At 48.0% G+C, this 17,654-nt stretch overlaps 1 protein-coding gene across 4 annotated transcripts in view; it reads right to left on the bottom strand.

The window, feature by feature from the left end:
- Positions 1–2,269: 2,269 nt before the first annotated feature.
- Positions 2,270–17,654, bottom strand: part of CHAF1A (chromatin assembly factor 1 subunit A) — a 43,340-nt gene continuing 27,955 nt past the window's right edge. For all 4 annotated transcript variants that reach the window (XM_066275480.1, XM_066275470.1, XM_066275490.1 and 1 more), the window contains 5 exons: positions 17,451–17,543; positions 12,792–13,044; positions 11,740–12,230; positions 3,430–3,526; positions 2,270–2,762 (listed from right to left, as the gene is read on the bottom strand). In XM_066275480.1, coding sequence (XP_066131577.1) covers positions 2,662–2,762; positions 3,430–3,526; positions 11,740–12,230; positions 12,792–13,044; positions 17,451–17,543 — 1,035 coding nt within the window. In that variant the 3' untranslated portion in view covers positions 2,270–2,661. The remainder of the gene's footprint in view (positions 2,763–3,429; positions 3,527–11,739; positions 12,231–12,791; positions 13,045–17,450; positions 17,544–17,654) is intronic.

The following is a 17,654-nucleotide window of genomic DNA, read 5'->3' on the forward strand; positions in this document are numbered from 1 at the left end:
CCTCAGGTGCTAGAATGGCTCTGATTGCGGCAGAACATTGCCCCCTGGTGGGCATTCCGGGTGGATCCTGGTCGGGCGCATGGGGGAGTGTCTGCCTCCCTGTTTCCAGCTTTGGGAGGGGGAAAAAAAATAAGAAAAGGATAAGGCAGAAGAGATAGGAAGGTGCTGTGCTGCAGGTTTCAAAGATGGAATAAGGGACCACGGAGCCAAGGAATACAGTGGCCACTAGAGGCTGGAGAAGGCACAGAAATGGATTTTCCACAGGAACTTCCAGAAGGAATTAGCCTTGCCCACACCTGTATTTTAAAGAAGTGAGACCCATGTCAGATATGATATCCAAAACTGGATGAACAAGTTTGTGTTGTTTTAAGCCCCCATTTTTAGTGATACGTTACAGCCACAGGGAACTAAGACAGGAAAATAGGCCTGGAGCATTAAAGATACTCGCCTGGTCATACCCAGGCTGGGAGATAGACCCTCAGCCACTCACCAGACCGTCCTTTCCTCTCATTCCGAGGTGGGCCACTGGCTCTAGTTCCTGCTAGATTCTCCCCTGCACAGAGGCCTAGTGGCTGGTCCTCTGACCACTGCTAGCTGGGTGATGGACAGACTTGAAGCTTTAAGGCTTAAATGTAATTTCAAAAGCAAAAATCCCCTATAACCCTCTCAGCCAGCAAGTTGCCCACTATGCATGCCCTTGTCTCACACCTGAGCCACTAGCAGCTGTTGGACCCAGGCCTGTCTCCTTTGCTGCCATATCTTGGGAATCCAGTACAGACTTACCCTGTCATTTAGGTCCTAAATCCCCTTTGTCCCCAACTGCTGCTAGGACTCAACTGCAAGTTGTCAGCTATCCAACTAAAACAGACTTAAAGGGACTTTGCACGTAGTTGTGTCCACAGTTGTAACATACATGCTTCTATGCTGTGCACACATGTATTCAGCTGCACCCTATCTCCCACAGAAAGTCCTGGCCAAGGCTCTTACCCACACTCTGCAACTGGGGTGTTTCTCAGCCCCACCCATACAGGGCCCCTGAGGAGGATCAGGATGTTGGTGGGAGTAGAAAATCTGGGGAGTCTTGACCACCACACAGCTACAGGGTTGAGTTGTCCTGTATGGCTGTATCCAGCAGATGTGAACTGTTGTTCTGCACGCTGATGTGTCTGCTAGGGGCAGTGGGAACAAAAACTTGGTATGAACAGGTCGGCAGGACAGGAGTCCAGGTTGGATTGAGTCTGTGAACTCTGCTAAAATCTTAGTTCCCAGCCCTGGCCGGCTGGCTCAGTAGTAGAGCATCAACCCAGCATATGGAAGTCCCAGGTTTGATTCCTGGTCAGGGCACACAGGAGAAGTGCCCATCTGCTTCTCCACCCCTCCCCCTCTCCGTCTCCCTTTTTCCCTCCACAGCCAAGGCTCCATTGGAGCAAAGTTGGCCCGGGCACTGAGGATGGTTCCATGGCCTCTGCCTCAGGTGCTAGAATGGCTCTAGCTGCAGCAGATCAATGTCCCAGATGGGCAGAGCATCACTCCCTAGTGGGCATATGGGTGGATCCCGGTCGGGCGCATGTGAGAGTCTGTGTCTCTGCCTCCCTGCTTCTCACTTCAGAAAAATAAAAAAATTAAATCTTAGTTCCCCATGGAGAACTGCTATGGGGTTATTGCTGCCCCAATGTGGGGCTGGTCCAAGGCCTCAGGGACCAGGGACCAGGGCTCCAGTGTCTCCAGTGTTAAACTCTTTCCTGTGGTGGACCTGTCCCAGATGTCCATCTTGTAAGCCAGGATTCAGGTCTTAGAGGACCAGAATATGCCCTGCTCACCTCCCAAGGGGGTAGGAGGAACTGATGGGCATAAGCACCTGTTGAGAAGCCCCACCCTGAACTAGGCCATCAGGGAGGTGGAGGGTTTCATAACAGAGATGGGACAGCCTGACCTGTGGTGGCACAGTGGATAAAGCGTCGACCTGGAATGCTGAGGTTGCCGGTTCAAATCCCTGGGCTTGCCTGGTCAAGGCACATATGGGAGTTGATGCTTCCTGCCCCTCCCCCCTTTCTCTCTCTCTCTCCTCTAAAATGAATAAAAAAAAAATTAAAAAACAAAAACAAAGAGATGGGACAACGCTTTTGCGAAGTGGGAAACTTGATACAGCTGCCATAGTACCACGTGTGGGGTATAAGGAATGGATACAGCACAGCACAGGGCAACAGGCTTGGGCCACAGGTCAAGGTACACACCTCTTCACAGATACAAGGATGACAAACACACCAGCTCAGAGCTAGACAGTAAGTTTATACACGTCTATGTCAGGTCCTGGTGGCACCCTACACCAACAGGGCTCCAATTCATTTATAAGCATTTCATCATAGCGCCTGCTCAGGGCCCTAAGGGCACAACTAGGCTTCCCTGTACAGGCCAACACATTGCAATAATGCTTTATTAAAGGGCAGATTAATATGCAGTTTTTTTGGAAAAACTTTTTACAAATATCAAAAAGAATGAGTTAAGCATCCTATATACTTTCCAACCCGGGGGGGGGGGGGGGGTTTATGCGAAGCAGGACAAAGTGCTCTTTACACAGGAATTGTAGGACTTTCAAGTATCTGAAAAGCATCTCAAAAAACCCTAACCATTCTACATACACACACTGGCCAGTTGGGGTGCTCAGGAGGGGCCAAGTGAGCTGGAGGGCGTGGGGTTCTCACTGGTGTCCATTTCCACAGGCCTTCCAGCTCTGGGAGTGGTTTCACATGGGTCCTGGACCTCTGCAAGGCAAGAGAGGTAGTGGCTTTAGCTGGCTGTACCCATGTCACTGGGGCTTGAAATAACTCTGGGAGCCTTCTTGGGGTAAGATCCTCTAATCCAACCGTAGTTAAGAGAAGGGGCATTGCTATAGCCCACAGATCTGCCCCCCTTTTCTAGATAGATGTACTCCCTGACCACTCTCAGACCCTGTCCCCTCTTTAGCTCGCTCAGAGCATAGCCAAATCTGTGCCTGAAGCCCCATGGCAAAGGTGAGGAAATTGGGGCACTAAGGCCAAGTGGCTCTGTCAAGGATCATTAGACTTCAGGCTTCCTGAGTCCAGCATCATTGCTGTCGTCCTTTTCCCTGAAGCTCAGTTCAGAAGCACCTCACTGGTTCCATGACCCCATCTTTCGGACTCTTCCGCCCTGACATCTCCAGTCTACTCTCTACCTTGGTGACAACCTTCATTCAGTTCTTTGGTTTCCTAATGTAGCTTAGAAAACAAAGATCCTCCAGGGTCTGGAGGGGACCCAAATGTCCACCCCCACCTTTAGACCAGCCCACCCAGTACCTTTCAAAGTCTTGTAACTCAGCCCTATTATGTACAAGAAAGCCAGTAAGAAGGTAAAAAGGCATGTGCTCTTCCCCCTACTGCCAGTCTGCATAAAAGGGTCTGGGGGCATTACCAGCAACATCTGAGATGTTTATCATCACACAGTCGCCATCCTCTTCCTCCTCCTCTTCTGTGTCTGCCTGGAAGCCATCCAGGTCCCCAGCTCCAACCTGAACATACGAGGGGATATGAGCTGTCAGCATGGGCACTTCAGGGCAGACCACTATGATTCCTCCCGCTACACACGTCCACACTCCTGACCTCCTCTACCTGTTTTAGCAACTCTAGGAGTCTGTTTGATAGCTGAGGACCAAAGGAAACCTTAGGGATTTACCTCCAATGAATTAACTCAGAGCTCTGAAAACTACCATTATTATACAGTGTGTCCGTAAAGTCATGGTGTACTTTTGACTGGTCACAGGAAAGCAACAAAAGACGATAGAAATGTGAAATCTGCACCAAATAAAAGGAAAACCCGCCCAGTTTCTGAAGCCCCATGGCAAAGGTGAGGAAATTAGGGCACTAAGGCCAAGTGGCTCTGTCAAGGATCACTAGACTTCAGGCTTCCTGAGTCCAGCATCATTGCTGTCGTCCTTTTCCCTGAAGCTCAGTTCAGAAGCACCTCACTGGTTTCATGACTCTTGTCTTTCCGACTCTTCCGCCCTGACACCTCTAGTCTACTATCTACTTTGGTGGCAGCATGTGCGCATGCACAGATGATGACGTAAACCGTGTATACAGCGGAGCAGCCCACGGCCATGCCAGTCGAGATGTGGACGGTACAGAGGAAAGTTCAATGTGTTCTGTGGCTTGCTAAATTTGAATCCATGACCAAAGTGCAACGTGAATATCGGCGCATTTATAATGAAGCACCACCACATAGGAATAACATTACTTGGTGGGATAAGCAGTTGAAGGAAACCGGCAGTTTGGTGGAGAAACCCTGTTCTGGTAGGCCATCAGTCAGTGACGAGTCTGTAGAGGCTATACGGGATAGCTATCTAAGAAGCCCTAAAAAATCTGCGTGAGCCCACATCAAACTGCGCTAAATAGGTATGAAACTGGGAGTTTTCCTTTTATTTGGTGCAGATTTCACATTTCTATCGTCTTTTGTTGCTTTCCTGTGACCGGTCAAAAGTGCATCATGACTTTACGAACACACTGTATTTATCTTATTACAAAAATAATTTGTAGCCTGATAAAACATTGGACTGGGACATGGAGGACCCAGTTCGAAACCCAGAGGTCACCTGCTTGAACCTAAGGTTGCTGGCTTTAGCAAGGAGTCACTTGGTCTGCTGTAGTCCTCCATCAAGGCATACATGAGAAAGCAATCAATGAACAACTAAGGTGCCGTAATGAAGAATTGATGCTTCTCATCTCTCTCCCTTCCTGTCTGCCTGTCCCTATCTGTCCCTCTTTGTCTCTGTCACACACACACACAAAAATAATAATTTGTGATCTGTTTTAAAATTAGAATTCTGGGTTTCTGCCTGACCAGGTGGTGGCGTAGTGGATAGAGCGTCGGACTGGGACACTGAGGACCCAGGTTCGAAACCCTGAGGTCACCAGCTTGAGCCCAAAAGTCACTGGCTTGAAGCCTAAGGTCACTGGCTTAAGCAAGGAGTCACTCGCTCTGCTGTAGCCCCCAGGTCAAGGCACATATGAGAAAGCAATCAGTGAACAACTAAGGTACCGCAAGGAAGAATTGATGCTTCTCATCTCTCTCCCTATCTGTCCCTCTCTCTTTCTGTCAAAAAACAAACAAAAAACCAAAACAGAATTCTGGGCTTCTGGTTTGGTTTGCAAGAAAAATTAATAAAGCACACTTTCTCTGAATTTACTATTTGAAATAAATAGCTGAGAGCTCAGTCCATCAGTGCTTTCTCTGTCCTTTTGCCTGCAGTTTGACAACTCTCAATTTGTATTGTAGACCAGTTTGGCCAGTATAGGTACCATCTGGGTCACTGTGGACAAACGTCAGGAGAGACATGGGAGAGCGGAAAGGCCTCTAGTGGGTCTAGAATTTCCAACAAGTCCTGGGCCATTTCACTGGCATTTACCAAAGGGAACAGAAGGACAATGTAAAAAGTAGCAAAACTGATTTTGAACAGCAACCATCCACACAAGTGCTCACTCCTGTAGATGAAAAAAAGGGAACTGGAAGAGGAGGCAGAAACATTTATTTCAACAGAGAGGCTGCTTCTCAAAAACACTTTGAAATTCCTCTGCTATAAAAATCTCCTTTTGCCTGAAAAAGAGACAATGGAAGGGGACGCACATTGGGTTCCTGGCTTGGCTGAGCAGACTGGGCTCAAGTTTGCAGCATCTTCAGTTCCTGATGTGCACACTCTACATCTGGACTTCTTCCCATTCAAGTACTAACCAGGCCCGACCCTGCTTAGTTTCCGAGATCAGACAAGATCGGGCGCGTTCAGGGTGGTATGGCCGTAGACTACACCTGGACTTCTTGATGGTTGAGTATCAATGAGACAGGAATGGTCCACAGAGCAAAAGCAGGAGCTGCCACAGCAGGATGCTGAGTGATTTCTAAGTACCTGTTCTAAAGAATTGATTGAGAAGAGCAGATAGCCCAGCTCTCAACTATGTGGCTTTGGGGGTATGTTCGTTTAGGTCTGTTAAGCAAAAGGAACAGATGGATTCTTCATAGCCTCCCTGGTCACTGGGCTCTCCAAAAGGAAAAACAAGTATAGAGGAACTACCATTCATCCATAACCCTCCAGACACTGGACAGGCTACAAAATACTCTTTTATTTTTATTTTTTTTACAGAGACAGAGCGAGAGTCAGAGAGAGGGATAGATAGGGACAGACGGGAATGAAGAGATGAGAAGCATCAATCATCAGTTTTTCGTTGGGGCACTTTAGTTGTTCATTGATTGCTTTCTCATATATGCCTTGACCGCGGGCCTTCAGCAGACCAAGTACCCCTTGCTTGAGCCAGCGACCTTGGGTCCAAGCTGGTGAGCATTGCTCAAATCAGATGAGCCCACGCTCAAGCTGGTGGATCTCGGGGTCTCGAACCTGGGTCCTCCACATCCCAGTCCGACGCTCTATCCACTGTGCCACTGCCTGCTCAGGCTACAAAATATTCTATAGTGGAAATTTAGGATGACCCAAATTTGCTGTGTGGAGCTGCCACTGTAATGGAAAAGCTTGTCACCCCGCTGTCACTGCTGTGTGTGGTGGATGCAGAGATGGAAAAAAGGGAACATGTGAAAAAGGCAGGAGTTAGGAAGATAGGAGTTAGGAGTAACTGTCAAGAACTAAGGCTGTGTAACACTTGTTATTCTTAGTTTTTAAAAATAAGAATGGTGCAGAATATTCTTTTCTTTTTTTTAATTTACTGGTTTTAGAAAGAGAAGGGAGAGACAGAAACATCAATCTGTTCCTGTATGTGCCCTGACTAGGGATTGAACCAGCAACCGCTGCATATCAAAACTATGCCCTAACCCAGTGGTCCCCAACCCCCGGGTTGCAGACCGGTACCGGTCCGTGGGCCATTTGGTACCGGTCTGCAGAGAAAGAATAAATAACTTACATTATTTCCGTTTTATTTATATTTAAGTCTGAATGATATTTTATTCTCCCCCCCGCCGATGTTTTATTCTTAAAAAATGACCAGGCCCTGGCCGGTTGGCTCAGCGGTAGAGCGTCGGCCTAGCGTGCGGAGGACCCGGGTTCGATTCCCGGCCAGGGCACACTGGAGAAGCGCCCATTTGCTTCTCCACCCCTCCGCCGCGCTTTCCTCTCTCTCTCTCTTCCCCTCCCGCAGCCAAGGCTCCATTGGAGCAAAGATGGCCCGGGCACTGGGGATGGCTCTGTGGCCTCTGCCTCAGGCGCTAGAGTGGCTCTGGTCACAACATGGCGACGCCCAGGATGGGCAGAGCATCGCCCCCTGGTGGGCAGAGCGTCGCCCCTGGTGGGCGTGCTGGGTGGATCCCGGTCGGGCGCATGCGGGAGTCTGTCTGACTGTCTCTCCCTGTTTCCAGCTTCAGAAAGAAAAAAAAAAAAAAAAAAAAAAGAAAATGACCAGCCTGACCTGTGCTGGCGCAGTGGATCAAGGATCGACCTGGAATGCTGAGGTTGCCGGTTCGAAACCCCGGGCTTACCTGGTCAAGGCACATATGGGAGTTGATGCTTCCTGCTCCTCCCTCCCTTCTCTCTCTCTCTCTCTCTCTCTCAAATAAATAAATAAAATCTAAAAAAAAAAAAAAAAGGATGGCTACCATTTAAAAAAAACAAAAACCCAACGATTTGCCTGACCTGTGATGTAACAGTGGATAAAGCGTTGACCTGGAATGCTGAAGTTGCCAGTTCTAAACCCCAGGCTAGCCCGGTCAAGGCACACATGAGAAGCAACTGCCACAAGTTGATGCTTCCCAGTCATTCCCCCTTCTCTCTCTCCTCTCTCTAAAATCAATAAAAAAAAAAAATAAATAAAAATAAATGACCAGATTCCCTCTGTTACATTCGTCTAAGACTCACTCTTGACGCTTGTCTCGGTCACGTGATACATTTATCCGTCCCACACTAAAGGCCGGTCCGTGAAAATATTTTCTGACATGAAACCAGTCTGTGGCCCCAAAAAGGTTGGGGACCACTGCCCTAACCAATTGAGCTTATCTGGCCAGGGCTCTTAGTTTTGTTTTGATCATAGAATGTGTTTCGTTGGAAAGGGGAAACAGAAACCTCTCAATTCTAAAATAAAACCAAGGACCACAGATCCAGATCACCTTGGTGCCACAGATACTATGTGGTAGAGCTGACGTCTCATTCCAGCCTGTTCATCTACCTATATAGATCATAATACCTTCTATTCCCAGGATTTATGATTTTGAACTCTAAACGAAGATTTAAAAATTGTGTGGTTTTTAAAAATTGATTGATTTTAGAGAGAGGAAGGGGGAGAAACATGGACCTGTTCTACTTATTTATGCATTCATTGGTTAATTCTTGTACGTGCCCAGATCAGGGATTGAACCTGCAACCTTGGTGTAATGAGATGATGCTCGGTGTATCAGGACAACACAACTAACCAGCTGAGCTACCTGACTAGGGCCAATTTTAAAACCTCAATAACTAACTGCCCTGGCTGGTTAGCTCTGTTGGTTGGAGCATCCCAAAGCACAGCTTGTTCGATCCCTGGTCAGGGCACATATAGGAGCCACCTTCATCCTGCTGGCTGGCTATACATTAAGGAAGGAGGGAGCAGGAGATAGGGCCAAGTTACTGGACTTGTTGCTAGAGATAAACTCCCACAATATAGGGGCTCTGCTCCAGGCCAGATGTAGTCTTGGGGACCCAGGGCTGTGAAGTAGGGTGTCCCAGCTCAAGTGGTCCAAGGAGCAGGGGTAAAGCTGACTGCCTACAGAACTGCCACAGAATATCCCAAAGAACCAGCACCCACTATGCTGGCCTACACTGTGGTCCTGGTACTTTCCCGCAGGACTCCCTGAGAAGGAGCTTTGAAATCTGGACATTTAAATCTCCAACTACCTGCTGAATCACTGTTATGAGACCAATGTGTTCAGATCTCCTAAGGTTTCAACCTCTTTCCTGGGGCAGTGCTTCTATACCGATTCCATGTCGTGAGTGACATGGCCTATTTATTTCACTGATTCCTAGGCACAAGCTTTCTCCTTTATCTACCTCTCACTGGAAGGGCACACCCTGGTTTAATTTCTCTTTCCTGAAGTCTCAATTAGAGAACAAAGCTTCTTACCACCAATGAAATGCAGGAATTCACATAAAGTGCTAGCACAATGCCTGGAGTGTAATGGGACAAAACCACTATCTTCCATGTAGGGAAAAACGGGTTATAAGGATGACCAGGAGGGAAATGAAGCTTAGGAATGCAGCAGTGCCACCCCCACCCCAACAAGACTGCAAGAGATTCCACACTACCCCAGTGAAACAGACAATAGCATAGAGGTGCCCAAGGGAGAGCTAATAGGGCAGAGGCCTGAGAATACTACTTTTGAGTTCACAAAAAGGGTGTCCTCCAGCACCACCCATTTTCAAATCAGGGGTTCCTAGCTTGTTTCAACCAGAGCAGCCACATGTAGGGTTCCTTCTAAGACTGGGTAACAATGGGATCAACCATGAAAGGTTGTTCTATGTGGGCCTGGCCTGTGGTGACACAGTGGAGAGAATGTCAACCTGGAAGGCTAAGGTCACCCTGGGCTTGCCTGGTATAGGCACATACAACTAGCAATCAATGAACAACTAAAGTGAAGCAACTATGAGTTGATACTTCTCATCCTGGCCCCCTCTGTAAAATCAATAAATTAAAAAAAAATTTTATTTGTTGATTTTAGAGGGAGAAAGTGGAGGAAAGAGGAGAAAGCATCAACTCATGGTAGTCGCTTCTCAAAAGTGCCTTGACCAGACAAGACCAGGGTTTTGAACTGGCAACCTCAGCATTCCAGGTTGATTTGATGCTTTATCCACCGTGCCACCACAGGTCAGACCAATAAAAATAAAATCTTTAAAAAAAAATTATAAAAGTAAAGTTCTGTGTGGCTCAAATACCTATTAAACCTAATAAAACCATCATTTTGGGCCGAGACCCAAGCAGGGAAGTGTTCCTGGGTCTGGGGTCCGTCTCCTCACCTAGCAGGCTCCCCACAGCACCCAACTGCAACCACAGGCAGGTGGAGCTGTGCAAAGAAGTACACACAGGCCTGACCAGGCGGTGGCACAGTGGATAGAGCGTCGGACTAGGATACAGAGGACCCAGGTTAGAGACCCTGAGGTCGCCAGCTTGAACGCAGGCTCATCTGGTTTGAGCAAAAAGCTCACAAGCTTGGACCCAAGGTTGTTGGCTTGAGCAAGGGGTTACTCGGTCTGCTGAAGGTCCGCAGTCAAGGCACATATAGGAAAGCAATCAATGAACTAAGGTGTCACAATGAAAAACTGATGATTTATGCTTCTCATCTCTCTCTCTGTTCCTGTCTGTCTGTCCCTACCTATCCCTCTCTCTCTGTCCCTGTTAAAAAAAAAAAAGAAAAAAGAAGTGCACACAAACAGTGGCTCTGGGGAATGACAATTGATGTTGGACTGTTCTGACAGTCCCTCTTGCTGTGACAGTTTAAGTTTCACAAAGGCCAGACATTCCAAGAGTTATAATTTCTCTTGCCTCCTCGCCCTGATGACAACTTTATTTTCTAAGCTGCAAAGTAACTCATATCAGAGGAGCAGGGGGCATATACCAACTCTCTTCCTTCATCATCACAGCTATTGCTTTTAGAGCACAACTCTTGAGAACCATTCTTTCGAAGAGAGATCTGGATGTGAGCTAGAGACCCAGCTCTTATCACACCTTCACCAAAATATGTAACTCTGTGTAATGCCAGCCTAAAGTGAGTACCCTAAATTGAGGAGACATCCAGTCATGAAAACACATGAAGGAACCACAAACGTATATTACTAAGTAAAAGAGTCAATCTGAGAAGCCTACATACTGTATGATTCCAACAATGTGATATTCTGGAAAAGACAAAACTATGAAGATAATAAGAGCCAGTGGCTGCCAGGGGTGGGGTGGGGATATGAATAGGCACAACAGAGGACTTTTAGGACAATAAAACTATTTTGTGATACTGTAATAATAGACCCATGTCATCTTAAATTTGTCTAAACCCATAGAATGTACACCACCAAGAGTGAACCCTGGTTAGTTAATGGACTTTGGGTGATGATGTGTCAACGTGGGTTCACCAACTCTAATAAGCATTCTGCTCTGATAGGGGATGTTGATGGGAAGGCTGTGTGTGTGTGTACTGAGTGGTAAATAATATAGGAAATACCAGCATTACCTTTTTTTTTTGTATTTTTCTGAAGCTGGAAACGGGGAGAGACAGTCAGACAGATTCCCGCATGCGCCCGACCGGGATCCACCCGGCACGCCCACCAGGGGCCACGCTCTGCCCAGCAGGGGACGATGCTCTGCCCCTCCGGGGTGTCGCTCTGCCGCAACCAGAGCCACTCTAGCGCCTGGGGCAGAAGCCAAGGAGCCATCCCCAGCGCCCGGGCCATCTTTGCTCCAATGGAGCCTTGGCTGCGGGAGGGGAAGAGAGAGACAGAGAGGAAGGGGGTGGGGTGGGGGGTGGAGAAGCAAATGGGCGCTTCTCCTATGTGCCCTGGCCGGGAATCGAACCCAGGTCCCCCGCACGCCAGGCCGACGCTCTACTGTTGAACCAACCGGCCAGGGCGCCAGCATTACCCTTTTAATTTCAGACAATTTTGTTGCAATTTTGCTATGAATCTAAATCTGCTCTAAAAAATAAACTGTTAAACATAAAAAGCCACTTTGAGGGCCTCCTTGTCCCAAATAGGCCTTTAAGCACCCTGGTGCTCACCTGCCCATCATGCCTGCGCTTCTTCATGAACTGGGTGATGCACATGCTGCCCGCTGACTTCCTCTTCAGCGAGATGGGTGTCCCCTGGCTGGGCCCTGCAGTGGGGACGCTGCCACTGTCCTCCCTGGTGGCTGAGGGCACCATGGTGATGTAACTCCACTGGCATGGCACAGGCAGGTGCTCCTGATCAAAGCTCTTTAGCACCTGTGGGTGGACGTACCAGCACATCCTAAAATCAGGCCTCTTCTCATACACTGAGTTCTCAGAAATAATCCGCTTGAGCCTGGCCTTGGAGGGGACTGTGTTGTCCTCGCCGGTGGTGGGGGTTTGTGGGCGGGAAGAGCTGGGGCTCGGTGGGCTGGCAGAGCTGTTCTCAGGACTGCCAGTATCCTTGCTAAGCAGTCCTTGGCGGCACCACTCCTGAAATTCCTGGATGATCACTTTTCTTCCATTCACATTCCCGTGCAGCAGTGGGATCAACTGGGCCAAGACTGGAGGGAAAAGGAGGAGACATGGGTGGGTGCCAGACAAAGTTCCTAAACTTGTCACCAAGATTGAGGGACACAATCAGCTTCAGGTGGCCTTTTACAGATAGATTTAAGACACATGAACTTGCTTAGCAAGAGATTCTGTGAAGCCCAAACCTCACAATGCAGATTCATTCAGATAAATTATCATGTCTGACTTTATGTACCCGTGTTGTTTCCTTAATAATGACCATTATGCTCTCATTTTGAGTCACTGGTCCTCCCCAGCTCTGAAGGGTGAGAAGGCACAGACGTTAGGGATGGGAGTGACTCTCAGCTAAGCACTCTGGACCTGTGTCCCTGTTGGTAAAACAGGCTAATTATACTAACTGTACTGCTGATGTAAATATCACAGAAGAAACAGATGTGCCCAGTGAATGCTGGCCTTTATGATTTGTTGAAAGGACCTTTAAAGTATTAATCCAATGCCTTAGAAGTCTCCTGCTCTTGGCCCTGTACCAAACTGGGCCTTGGAGCAGGTAGGAGCCCGACCCTCTTCTGCCCCTGCCCCAAGCCAGCACTCACTGTGCTGGTCCCTCTTCTCTTTCTTTGAGGTCTTGGGCGTCTGCTCCTCCTCGGAGGGGACTGTCTCTAGAAGGCATGCCGTGAACTGCTCCAGCACCTTCAGGTCAGCACTGCTATCCTTGTCCGCAGCCCAGATGCAGCCGATCTTCACAGGTTGGAGCACACGGAACCGCTTCCCCTTGGCTAAAAACTCGTCCCACTCCTTGGCCATCAGCTTCTGGCGGACCTTGTGGTTCTCAGGGTCAGCACACTCCTTAGAGGTGAGAAAACAGACACTTACTCAGGGTCCCCACTCCCCTCTACTGGCACTGCCACCTAAGTTTCAGAAACAGTAAAGAAAAGAGCGTGTGGGCCTGACCAGGTGATGGTGAAGTGGATAGAGCGTTGGACTGGGACGCAGAAGACCCAGTTCGAGACCTCGAGGTCACCAGCTTGAGCGCAGGCTAATTTGGTTCAAGCAAGGCTCACCAGCTTGAGCCCAAGGTCGCTAACACTAGCAAGGAGTCACTCAGTCTGCTGTAGCTCCCTGGTCAAGGCACGTATGAGAAAAAACATCAGTGAACAACTAAGTTGCTGCAACGAAGAATTGATGCTTCTCATCTCTCTCCCTTCCTGTCTGTCCCTATCTGTCTGACTCTGTCACCAAAAAAAAGGAGCATGTGGGCGCAGTTATTCAGAGTCAGGGACAAGGCAGGAACAACATCTTGGTTTTTTTTTGTTTGTTTTTTTACAGAGACAGAGAGACAGAGTCAGAGAGTAGGATGGATAGGAACACACAGACAGGAACAAAGAGAGATGAGAAGCATCAATCATCAGTTTTTCGTTGCGACACTTTAGTTGTTCATTGATTGCTTTCTCATATGTGCCTTGACCACAGGCCTTCAGCACACAGAGTAACCCCTTGCTCATGCCAGCAACCCTGGGTTCAAGCTAGTGAGTTTTGCTCAAACCAGATGAGTCTGTGCTCAAGCTGGCGACCTTGGGGCCTTGAACCTGGGTCCTCCACATCCCAGTCCAACGCTCAATCCACTGCGCCACCGCCTGGTCAGGCTCATTGATTGCTTTCTCATACGTGCGTTGACCGCAGGCCTTCAGCAGACCAAGTAACCCCTTGCTCGAGCCAGCGACCTTGGGCTCAAGCTGGTGACCTTGGGGTCTCGAACCTGGGTCTTCCACATCCCAGTGGACACTCTATCCACTGCGCCACTGCCCGGTCAGGCAAGGAACAACATCTTAATTGGTCCCACTATATCCTGATTGTCCCTTTTCTAACATTATGGGAGATGAAACATATGAAGAGCTTTTCTAGATTGAATGGTAATTGGGTGTTTCATTTCTTTAAATAAATTTTTTTTTTTTTTTTTTTTTTTTTTAGCAAGAGACACACAGAGAAAGGAACAGATAGGGACAGACAGGAAGGTAGAGAGATGAGAAGCATCAATTCTTCATTGAGGAATCTTAGTTGTTCATTGATTGCTTTCTCATATGTGCCTTGACTGGGGGGCTACAGCAGAGCGAGTGACTCCTTGCTCAAGCCAGCAATCTTTGGGCTCAAGGCAGCAACCAGGGGGTCATGTGTATGATCCCACGCTAAAGCCACCAAGCCTACGCTCAAGCTGGATGAGTCCACACTCAAGCCAGCGACCTTGAGGTTTCGAACCTGGGTCCTCTGCATCCCAGGCCAATGCTCTGTCCACTGTGCCACCGCTTGGTCAGGTGGGTGTTTTACTTATTTTTTCTATTTTTATTTATTGATTCTAGAGAGGCAGGGAGAGGGAAAGAAAAAGAAAGAGAGACAAACAAGCAGACAGAAACACTGATCTGTTCTTGTATGTGCCCTGACTGGGTATCAAACACGTAACCTTTGTGTATCAGGACAACACTCTAAATAACCAAGGTATTTGGCCAGGACTTGGTGTTTTAGATGCATCTATCTTGTCTGGCTGTGACTAAGTCTCAGGTGCACAAGAGGCCTCTATTTTATTTTTACAGGGTCAGAGAGAGAGAGAGAGAGAGAGAAAGAGTCAGAGAGAGGGATAGACGGGGACAGACAGACAGGAACAGAGAGAGACGAGAAGCATCAATCATCAGTTTCTCATTGCAACACCCTAGTTGTCCATTGATTGCTTTCTCATATGTGCCCCAACCACGGGCCTTCAGCAGACCGAGTGACCCCTTGCTTGAGCCAGCGACCTTAGGTCCAAGCTGATGAGCTTTTTGCTCAAGCCAGATGAGCCGCGCTCAAGCTGGCGACCTCGGGGTCTCAAACCTGGGTCCTCTGCATCTCAGTCCGACACTCTATCTACTGCGCCACCGCCTGGTCAGGCCACAAGAGGCCTCTTAAATACATCCTCGATTTTCAGGTTAACATGTGATCCTGGGAGCTGTTGATTAACCCAAAATCATTCCCAATACAGCCACAAGACCAGACGTCTCCTACACCAAACAACACTACACTTTTTTTTTTGTATTTTTCTGAAACTGGAAATGGGGAGGCAGTCAGACAGACTCCCGCATGCGCCCGAACTGGAATCCACCCAGCACGCCCACCAGGGGGTGATGCTTTGCCCATCCAGGGCTTCGCTCTGTTGCGACCAGAGCCAGTCTAGCACCTGAGGCAGAGGCCAATGAAGCCATCCCCAGCCCCCGGGCCATCTTTGCTCCAATGGAGCCTTGGCTGTGGGAGGGGAAGAGAGAGACAGAGAGGAAGGAGAGGGGGAGGGGTGGAGAAGCACATGGGCGCTTCTCCTGTGTGCACTGGCCAGGAATCGAACCCAGGACTTCCACACACCAGGCCAACGCTCTACCACTGAACCAACTGGCTAGGGCCAACACTACACTTAAAAAAAAATTTTTTTGACCCTGGCCAGTTGGTTCAGTGGTAGAGCGTTGGCCCACTGTGTGGATATCCTGGGTTCAATTCTAAGTAAGGGCACATAGGAAAAGCAAACATTTGCTTCTTTATCCCCCCCTCTCCATCACCCCCGACAGCCATGGCTAGACCGATTTGAGCACATCAGCCCTGGGTGCTAAGGATGGCTCAGTGAAGCCTCTGGTCTCAGGTGCTAAAAATAGCTTGGTTGCCAAGCAACACCCCAAGATGGGCAGACCACAACCCCATTTGTGGACTAGCCAGGTGGATCCTGGTAGGGGCACATGTGGGAGTCTGTCTCTCTGTCTCTCCTCCTCTTACATGGAAAACAAGAAAATATAAAATAAGATTTTTTAATTTATTTATTTTTAGAGAGAGACAGAGAGAATGGGGGGTGCGGGGTTACAGAGAAGCAGGAAGCATCAACTCATAGTTGCTCCCTGAATATGCCTTAACTAGGCAAGCTTGGAGTTTCAAACTGGCGACCTCAGCATTCCAGGTCGATTGTATTCACTGCACCACCACAGGTGAGGTGACACTACTAACAAGACAGGTATGCTTATGGGTGCAATAAGACACTAGCTTGTCTCATTGGTCAAAAATGTATACAGGACACGTGCCCTTCCAGTCTGACTCTGAGAGACAAAATCATTCCCCAAGTGTATCATACCTGTCACTGTTTCCCCACTACCCAAACACCACAACTGACAAAGTCTTTGAAGCCCTAAAAATGGCTTCTGAAACGTTCAACAATGTGCCCTGGCCAGGTTGCTTAGTTGGTTAGAGTGTCATCCTGGTAAGTCAAGGTTACAGGTTCAATCCCTAGTCAGGGCACATACAACAACCAATGAATGCATAAATGAGTGGAGCAACAAAATCGATATTTCTCTCTCTGTCAAATCAATAAAAATTAATTTTTTAAAAATTCAACCAGCCTGACCAGGCGGTGGCACAGTTGATAGAGCGTCGGACTGGGACATGGAGGACCCAGGTTCAAAGCCCCGAGGTCACTGGCTTGAGCACAGGCTCACCTGGTTTGAACAAAGCTCACCAGCTTGAGCCCAAAGTCGCTGGTTTGAGCAAGGGGTCACTCGGTCTGCTGTAGCCCTCTGGCCAAAGCACATATGAGAAAGCAATCAATGAACAACTAAGGTGCCATAACAAAATATTGATGTTTCTCATCTCTCTCCGTTCCTGTCTGTCCGTCCCTGTCTGTCCCTCTCTCTCTGTTACAAAAAAATAAAAAGTACAGCCATGTGGCAAAATTTAGAAAGTTGCTGTTGTTGGTGGAGTAAACTGGAAGGAGAATAAGAGAACGTTCTGGAGTGATGGAAAGTTCTGTATTTTATTTTGGATGGTGGTTTCAAATGTCAATTATTAAAACTAATGAAAGTAAACAATTAAAATTTGTATATTTTGTTGTATGTTAATTACACTTCAGCTAAAGAAATGTTAAAAAAAGAAAAGTTTGGCAAGCTGACTCATGCACAAATCAGTCAGTCTCTGACCCAGGTTTCTTCTCATGCCTTCCCACCATTAGAAAACTTCTCCTACGTTTGCAAGTTCTCCCACTCTCCCAGACAAACTACATCTCATGGTCTAGCATTCCCACAAATGACCACACACTGGGGATCACCTTCATAGCTATGAGCAGCGAGATACATGTGGGATGAGCCATGGGTAGGCTGGGACCCACAGGCACAGTCCTCAGGTCAGCAGCCACCAAGTTCTGGCCCCTGAATGATTACTCTTTTCTGAGCTGGTCACCTCCCTGTGCACCCACTCACCTCAGTTACTCCCTCATCCTCTGACAGGTACCCATGGGGCACGAAAAAACCATCATCCTCATCTTCATCATCTCCTACTTCATCATCATCATCCTCAAAAAATAAAAGAAAAAAAATGGTATGTTCACACATGGAAACAGATTATATACTTCACTGAAAACTTAAATCTGTGTATAGCTAAGAAAGAAAAAAAAACCACCAAAC

The sequence above is a fragment of the Saccopteryx bilineata genome, chromosome 1 (assembly GCF_036850765.1).
Source record: "Saccopteryx bilineata isolate mSacBil1 chromosome 1, mSacBil1_pri_phased_curated, whole genome shotgun sequence".
In the NCBI taxonomy this organism is placed as follows: Eukaryota; Metazoa; Chordata; class Mammalia; order Chiroptera; family Emballonuridae; genus Saccopteryx; species Saccopteryx bilineata.